Source organism: Monodelphis domestica, chromosome 7 (genome assembly GCF_027887165.1).
Source record: "Monodelphis domestica isolate mMonDom1 chromosome 7, mMonDom1.pri, whole genome shotgun sequence".
Classification (NCBI taxonomy): domain Eukaryota; kingdom Metazoa; phylum Chordata; class Mammalia; order Didelphimorphia; family Didelphidae; genus Monodelphis; species Monodelphis domestica.
This window is the reverse complement of record NC_077233.1, coordinates 169,953,850-169,962,931: the sequence shown is the minus strand read 5'-3', so window position 1 is coordinate 169,962,931 and position 9,082 is coordinate 169,953,850. Positions and strand designations below refer to the sequence as shown.

The 9,082-nt window shown below is 42.0% G+C and overlaps 1 protein-coding gene across 11 annotated transcripts in view; it reads right to left on the bottom strand.

The window, feature by feature from the left end:
- Window positions 1-361: 361 nt before the first annotated feature.
- The window catches only part of PHF24 (PHD finger protein 24), a 32,435-nt gene continuing 23,714 nt past the window's right edge, over window positions 362-9,082 (bottom strand). For 4 of the 11 annotated variants that reach the window (XM_007498839.3, XM_007498840.3, XM_056806011.1 and 1 more), the window contains 2 exons: window positions 7,259-7,351; window positions 362-5,603 (listed from right to left, as the gene is read on the bottom strand). In XM_007498839.3, the coding sequence (XP_007498901.2) occupies window positions 5,594-5,603; window positions 7,259-7,351 (103 nt within the window). In that variant the 3' untranslated portion in view covers window positions 362-5,593. Of the gene's footprint in view, window positions 7,352-9,082 lie in introns of all 11 variants that reach the window. The other 7 variants (XM_016424048.2, XM_056806013.1, XM_056806012.1 and 4 more) reach the window with 4 other exon arrangements.

The window sequence follows — 9,082 nt, the reverse complement described above, 5'->3', positions numbered from 1 at the left end:
TGTGTGTGTGTGTGTGTGTGTGTGTGTGATGGCATTTAGATCTTCTCTAATGGTCCTTGCTCCTTCTTAGTCCTGGGGAAGATTATGACCAGAAATGCCCTGTGATTCCCTTGGGAAGTCCTAGTGTTCCTTATTATTCTCTTCAGTGACAGAGGATTTCTTCCTGCTGGAGACTATTGCAGTGCCACCCAACTCAAATGAACAAGTGTAGATTCTGAGAATTTGAACACCAGTGGCACAAACATGGGGACTTATAGCAGCGTTTGTCTGGCAAACTTACATACCACCTAAACCCTGACAAAGGTCTTTCTAGCTGGCCCTTGAATTGCCACATTTGTTCTAGAAACACCACACGTGGAAGGAGTGTCAAGATTTCTTTATTAGGATATTCTGTGTGTGCCCAGGCTTTGGGAATACCAGCTCCATTTGGCTGCATTGCCCACAAAGGCTGGGCATGGGTAGAAGAAACATGCAACTATAGTCAAGGGAAAAACAGAAGTTAGGGATTTTACCCTTCAATGTCCAGTTAGTTTGCAGAAAGGCAGGTACAGGGATTTTAATTCTTTTAAAAAGGGCATGCCATCTCCTAACAGTGAGAACACAGGAGGAGGATTAACTAGAACCCACTGCTGCCCAAGTAGTCCTAGAATATGTCTTCAGTGTTCTTCATAAGGGTTGGGGGGACACAAGTTGTGGTCACAACAGGGACCCAGGACATCTCGGTTCTATCCTCAATCCCATATTTATCTTAGTATAGACTCTTGTAAAGTTCCATTTGTTCTTTGTGCCCCATTGCTGTTATCTGGGAAAGTACTTGACAACCCAATAGCAAGGGTTGTGGAACTTTAGAGAGCTATAGTGGGAAGTGACCATATCGGGCCAATTCCAACTGCCTACATACACCCCTTGCCAGGTTGAAGCATACATTCCCCAATATGAAACAGAAGACTTTGCCTGGTAAGCAATGTAGGACCCACTCTAGAAAGCACAGGGAAAGAATGACATTCTTCTGCCACAACAGACCATGAAACAAAAATGACGCGGAGGGAATTATTCAGATTTTCCTTCATCTTTCTTTAAAAGCCATGGGTCAATCCATAGGCTATTAGAGAAAAGGATAGTAATGGCATGGCTGGACCAAATGTAGGACAGCTTCATGAAGTTTGATGAGAAACCCTGTTTGCTGGACTGCAGCAAGCATACAGGAATGTACTTATTTCCCAGAAGCTCAAAGATCCCTAGTAATTGTAAGAGGCATGCAAAAGGCAGCAGCTGATTCAAATGTAAGCCAGACAGCAAGTGGCTTCCAGCTGTGGCTTCATACTGACTGGTATGTCTCCTGAAATTCGAGAGTTAGGGTTGCTCAGCCTCAGTGCTTGGCCACTTCATACTCTAACCGGCTGAAGAGCAAACTTTGGTTTTACAGGGTCACAGGCCCCCACTAAGAAATCTGGTTGGAGAAAACAGCATTCCTGTACCACCTGCTATGGTGCATCTATCCTGAGGATTAAATTGTCTCTTGTCTGTTTTCCTAATCAATTCCTACTAAACTTCTTGCTTGTTTGCTGGCTAAGATTCTGACATCTCTGTTCACTCAGATTCGTGGTGCTATTATAATAGATCTGACTTTAACAGACTGCCTGGAGATTCCAGGGGATTCCCAAGCGAGACCTTTTCTAAAGAGGCACATCCTAGTAGGCAGTACAGATTGTGCTGTGCTTCTAGGATAAAAAAGCATGGGCTTGGGGTTGAGTAGGATTTCATAGTGGTCACTCCTACAAAAGACAAGAGGGTCGAGACCTTTTGCTATTCCATTCAGTTTAGAATTATGACCTAGAAATGGATTTAGGATGAGCTTAGCAAGGCTAGTGGATCTGAACAGAAATTACCACCTTTAGTAACAATGACATTGGGTGGGGGGTGGGAAGAGGCAGTCTGTGTGTGCTCTTCATTTCCACTGGCAAAATACTTCTTTGTGGAGCTGGCATCAAAACAGAGAATGAACCCTTGAGTGTGATTTTAGTGTTTAGGGAATGAGGCTCCTTTCTCCTTGAATCTCATATATTAATATTACTCAAGAACCCAGGATTAGCTTTGAATGTATCTAGATAATTATTTGGAATCTGTTCCTTGATGTTAAAGGAAAACAAGCAGGTAAGTAGGCCACGGGGAAGGAGGAATGGCCAAGTGCAATATCTCACTGTGGGTGGTGGCAGCTGCTTCTTTGTGGCAGGCATTCTTCTCCCCCAGTCCTGCCCTTTCCATCCAATTAGGTAGTAGGGGCAGCCCCCTCTGTGATGAGCAATTTTAGGGCAAGTAGTCTTCTCCAAAGATGTTTGATGTATAGTCAATGCCTTCCCTTAAGAGGAGGAAAAAGGTGAGAAGCACTAGGATCTTATTGCTGAAGTCAATGAGAAGAAATTGAAGTTTTACTAGGGTAGGACATCTATATTGAGACTTGAGAGAATTTATTAATTGCAAGGTCTGAGAATGACCTGGGAGGAAAAGTGAGATAAAGGGGGAGTATTATGTTTAGATTGGAGTGTTCAAATATTCCAAGAAATTTTTCTTCCCGTGTTATAAGGAAGAGAGGGTTAGAGCAAGTTTGCAGAGGCATGAGACTAACAGGGAGAGAATTCTAGAATGGGAAAAAAAGGGAGAGAGATAGTTAACTGAGGTTTAGGGGTCTTTCTCTGGTTTTGACCTGGAAAGCCAGGCTGCTTTTCCTTAGTGGCTGATACTACCCTACACTACCCTGCATTCCCTATCCTATCTTGCTTTGCTGATCTATTTTATCTACTGCAATTCCTGGTGATCCTAAACCATCTGGCATCTGATTGTGAGACCAGGTCTGGATCCTTTTGGATCTAAGACCTTCCCTGGGCCTTATCAGGCTTACACAGACTCTTTCCTTAAAACTAGTTAAGGAGGGTTTAGTTTAAATCAGCCAAGATTGGGGACTGGGGATTTAGGCAGTGAGGAGAAGATTAGAGTAGGGAAAAATCACTCTGAAGAAATCTCTGTAAAGAGATAGTAGGTCCTGGGGTATTAGTTAGGAAATTAGCTTTAGGTTATCCCATACTCTTCTACCTTATTTTTTTAAATTAAAACCTGCTTCCCTGTTTCCTTAAAGAGACTTGCCTTTTGTTTCTCCAGATAATGGAATCATTCATTTAAAATTCCACAAGCAATTCTCAGCTACAGAATTAGATGCAATCAAAAGGAGAACCCCCAGATTTTTTGATGAACTGAATAAAGTGATCAAAGTGATCCAAGCGTTTAAGAGGGCAATAAAGATTTATGACCCTGATTTTGCTGATTTCTCTTTTCTGATGGAAGAGCTATTAACAAGAAGAGAGAGGGAACAGTTTACTGAGCAAACCCGTACCAAACCTGCTCTAACACCATGGCCACAGGGTTTTGAGGAGCTTGATTTTAATTCAGTTCATAATTCTAGAGCTTTAAAACAAGGGAGACAATCTATCATAGAAATAATGAAGACAAATGCAAAGAGACCTGATCAGTGGTCGAAATTTGAGTGTATAAAGCAGGATATTAGGGAGTCATCAGCAGCATTTCTTGATAAATTAATGGATGTGGCTGAAATGCAATTAGGTCTCGACATATTATCTGAGGAGACAATTGCACACTTAAGGAGGTTGTTTGTCAAGAATGTAGTAAGAAATTTTTTTAGAAACAACTCTCCTGATTGGGAGCAATGAGTCTAGAAGAGTTAAAAAGAAAAGCCTGTTATGTTTTCAGCAGATAAAGATAAGAGTACAGATGATAAAGATTCTATTATTGATGATTTGAAAAAAAACAATTACAAAATGCAAATAGAAATGTAAAAGATAGTGAGATCAAGGAAATTAAAGCGGTAGCCTCTAAATCACCCTCCTAACACCTGTGAAACACCAAGAGGGAAAAAGTTGCAAAAGGCAAGACTTTAGGCTGGGCATAATTTTAGACCAAGAATTTTGAACACTGGGTTACTAAAGTAGAGTTCTGAAATCTCCCTCACTAGCTAATAGCAAGTGTTTATGAAAAATGGAAGAGTTTTCCATCTGTCTAGCCCTGCCTAGGTTCCTTCCACTATAGGGAATCTGGTCCCCAAAAGGATCCATTTCTATGATATTCTTCTGTGCCTCAACACTAATTTGGGTGTGGGGAGAGAAGGCTTAATGCTTTCCTTTGTTTCCCTTGAGAAGGGGAAGAGGAACTCACCTAAGCCTCATCAGAGCACCAAGTGAAAGTGGCAATAGTCAATCAGACCAAACACCCCATTCTGCTTAGATGGTCCTGGGATGTGCCCATCTGGCAAGCTCTCTCTCTGAGTTTTTTTTCACATACTGAAGACACAAGGTTGTGGTGAGGGATCAACCTTTTTTGGCATCAGTGTTCATCAAAGCAGGACAAGTGAACAAGAGTCTAGATCCACTGTACTAGTAGTTAATGGAGGCCATTAAGTTCCTTGAGTGCAGATAAGATTCCTCAAAAGTTCTGGAAGCATAAAGTGTGTGCTTCCTGGAATGACCTAAATCAGAAACATTTTCTAGGGAATTCTTAGGCCTTTGGCTTGAAATGCAGTGAGAAAAAGCAATTCTTAGAACGAGAATTAATGATGGAATGCAATGTCCTTGATGCTAACCTTTAGCACCAGTCAATATTTGAGCATGGAGGACCTTTTGCAAGTAGCTATAACTTGTGAAAGTTTCATAACCATAAAAATTAGTCCCACTCTAATCTTGAGTTTCTATTTTCAATTCAAGTTGAAATACTCAAAACCACTTTCCCTACTTCTCCAGATTGATTCCTTAGTTTCATGGACCACAAGTTTTCATGACCACTTCATTGCATACATGTATTGACATTCTTTTGTCAATATTTCACTGGATCTGTGATTTTTTCGATGTGGAAACTCCTGCCAATAATGCAGGTTGAAACCCATTCATGCCCTCTACTCTTGTGCCCTTCTTGATCATATTCTACCATAAATTCTCCACAAAGGGTCTACCCAATGTGCTGGAGGACTTCTAGTTCTTTTGACACTGCATAGATGCCAAGTGAGTACTTGCCCTTGGGCTATTCCTTGTGGTGACCATGACAAGTCTGTTTTCTTTTCTAATCATACATCTAGCTGATATTTTTTATTCTACTGTTTTTCTTGTTTGCTTACATGCGGCACTCTATTCATGCCCATCCTATGCCACTCTATTGCCTTTTAGGTAACAATTTTAATTCTTCAGGAATGGTTTCTCATATCTTGAAGCTATACAATAGACACTATTGGAAGAGGAATGTTAAAAAAAGATAGACCTTTGTTTAACGAGAAATTTAGAGTCATTAAAAGCACTCTGCAATTTCCTAAAGGCAATCCAGCCCATTCTCCTCCTCCTGTTCAATTCTGGGCTCACCTCATTGTGAATGATGCAGAGGATCTGTCAGAAACACTCCATTTGACTGATAGATTGCTATGGAACTTCTCTCAGCACTCTCTCCAGGAGAATTTGACTTTCACAGAACAGATCTCCTTCCTCTTCACATTTTATAGGCAGAGAAACTTTGGCATTAAGTAAGAGTTGGATTTACCTAATCAAAAGTCTCTGGATTAGTAGCAGAATAAAAAACAGAAGTCAGAAGATTTGCCTCCAAGTTCCGTAACCTTCCCTCTTTGATTCTAAGTATAAGGTTTCTTTATATCATTTAATAGCCGGAGAGCAATTTGGGAAGAAGTGTTCCTTTCATTTCTGCTCTGCCTGTATTCATAATGTTTGGGCATAGGGACAGGCCATCATGTCTCGGGGGGCAGGCTAAGGCTCTTATTTGTACTTTAGTTTACTAAGGACTGTGCAAAGGAGCTTGCCTAAGTAAACGGAATACTAGACATAGTATACCTTTCTAGTTCTAGTGTCTAGACCAGACACCTTTCTCTAGTTCACTGGATCCCATGGGGATAAGCATTTAGGCAATCGATACTATGCAGCTCCTCATACAGATCCCAGTTTTATACTGATGAAATCTAACATCTAGAGCAGATCTGAAGGAGAAAAGTCATGAAATGGTGAGATCTAGCCTAATGGGAATATTGGGAAGGGTAATCATAGGGCTTTGTTTTGGTGAAAATGAGAGCGGGGACTACTTTCCTCACTACCTACTTCATTAACCTCCAAACCTCAGGAAAAACTTTGTTCCTCAGAAGGCAGGCCCAAGACTTCTGAGTTCTACAAACCTCTTCTTTCCCAATATGTATCATGTTCTAAAAGTGGTGTGGAAGACCACCTGTGATGCTAATTACCTAGAGGAATCCCTTTTCCTTTCCAAGAGATGCTAAGGAAGACTTCTTTATTTTCCACAATATTGGGATATTAATTACTCTAGCTATAGGAACCGGTAGAAATGAAGATGGGAGAATGGGAATAGTAAAGTCCTCCGAACTACCACTGGGACTGATTTTTCTATCCTGCCCACCAAATCAGGCTTTTGCTTCCAGGCAGCCAGAATTGTACTTCACTTTGTTCACTTATAATACAGTCTCATTGAAGGTTACCAGCTTCCTTTCCAAAGGCAACCAGAATTCTGCAGACTTTGGGTGAGCCTTCTTTCAGTCAAGATCATAAGGATTTGGAAAGGATATTGTTTTCTAGTTTACAGGTTAGTAAAAGGCAGGTGTGCTAGGCTAGTTTTACCTCAGCCAATTAGTTTTTGTAGAGGGACAGGATTAGGAGTCAGGAGACCTGGCTTCTGCTTCTGATTCTGCCACTCACTCACTGTGTGATCTGAGGCAAGTCAAAACTTCTTTGGACCTCATTTCCCCTATATATAAAATGAAAGAGTTGGACTAGGTAACCACTAAGGTCTCTTTCAGCTCTTTGATCTATGAAATCAATGAAGTTTGGTCCTTTCTCAACCAATTAGAAACCAAACCTCTAGCACATTTAGAGGGATTAAAAATCTGGGGTTGTTCCATCAGTGGTATTGGTTGAGATGAGAAAGGAAAAAAATTCCCCCCCTAGCAATAGACAGAGAGCTGTTAGGTGTAGAGTGAGTATTGCCTCTTTTCCCAGAACCTCTCCCTTGGGCAATGCACTTGCTGCCTTTCCTATGAAAGGAGAAGTTATCTAGATCTCCTGTAGCAATGCTTAGTGACAAAAGGTGCTGGAGGTCTCCTTCCTCCCAGTCTTTTTCAGTGTCAGGGTTGGGGAAGGAGGTGACCCCATACTGCCCCAGTTGGGGCTACCCCTACTTCTAGAGGCTCTACCCTAGGGGTTTCAGGTGAATGGCAGCACTGTTGGGGCGGGCAGCAAGGATGTATATAACATTCTCCTTCAGGAAGGTGGGCCAATCCACAGACCTACAGTGGGAGCAGAAAAAGCAGAAGATGAAGTGCATCTCATGACAGTGGGTTAGAAGCTAACAGTCATCATCATAATCCTCTGCCTCTACTGGATGCTTTTGTACCTACACATCTGCTGTTGAACAAAGATGGAGAAAATCACAGTCATTCTAACTGGATCTACTACAAATTTACGCTACACAATCTCAACTAGGTCATGTACTATCCCATTTTCATTCCTCCTCAAATCTCTCATGGCTTTTCTTCCTACCTTCATAGCTGAGAACCTTATCTCATTTTTTTTTAAACCCTTACCTTCCGTCTTGGAGTCAATACTGTGTATTGGCTCCAAGGCAGAAGAGTGGTAAGGGCTAGGCAATGGGGGTCAAGTGCCTTGCCCAGGGTCACACAGCTGGGAAGTGTCTGAGGCCAGATTTGAACCCAGGACCTCCCATCTCTAGGCCTGGCTCTCAATCCACTGAGCTACCCAGCTGCCCCCCTTATCTCATATTTTACAGAAAAATTGAGGCTATTTATTATGAGCTTCCTCTTCCTCACTGCATGTCACTCTGGTGCCTTTGCCATTCGGTCCTTCACCTCTCAATCACATGATGAAATGGCCTTACTCCTTCCCAAGACTAACTTGTCTACTTGTTCAAGAGATCTCATCCCATTTCATCTCCAAAAGGTTTCCCCCTATTGTCCCCATTCTCTCACTTGCCTATGTCTCCCCTATCCTGAAAAAACCCCTCATTTGATTAATTCCTCCAGCCTTGCTATCATGGTCCCATTTTTCTTTGGCCTTTGGTGGTTAAACTCTTTGAAAAGGCCATCTACAACAGATGCCTCCACTCTGTATCCTCCTTCTCTCTTCTTAGCCCCTTATAACATGGCTTCTGATCTTATCATTCCACCTAAACAGTTTTTTTTTGTAAGCAATGCTTTAAAAACCCTTACCTTCCATTTTGGAATCAGTACTGTGTATTGGTTCCAAGGCAGAAGCATGGTAAGGGCTAGGCAATGGGGGTTCAGTGACTCGCCCAGGGTCACACAGCTGGGAAGTGTCTGAGGCCAGATTTGGACCTGAAGCCTGGCCCACCACTCTATCCATTAAGCCACCTAACTGTACCCCCTCAATGATTTTTTAGTTGCCCAATTCAATGGCCTTTTCTCAAACCTCATTCTATGATATTCTCCAGTGACACTGGCCTCCTGGCTATTCCATGAAGATGGCGCTTTATCTCTTGCCTCTCAGCTCTAGATGTTAGATTTCATCAGTATAAAAGTGGGATCTGTGTGAGGAGCTGCATAGTATCTCTTACATATGCCTATTATCTCTTGCCTCTCAGCATTTTCTCTATATTTAGAATGTTCTCTCTCATCTATGCTTTTGGACCTCCCTGGCTTCCTTTAAGTCCCAACTAAAATCCCATCTTTGACTGGAAGCCTCTTAGTTCTAGTGCTTTCCCTCTGAGTTTCTATTTCTCCTCTATATAGCTTACTTTGTATATACATGTTTGCATACTGTCTTTTGCCCCTTTTGTATCCCCAGAACTTAGTGCAGGCTTTAACTGAGGAGGCAATGACCTAGACCCCAAAAGTCTGTCTAGAGCTCCATTCTGAGGGAGCAAGGCTTCCCTCTTGGCCAGTGAGAGTGAACCTATATCATTTTATATGTAAGGGATTAAGGCCATCCATTAGAAATGGTGGCACGTTCAAGCCCTCGCCAACAATGGGGCGACATCTTGG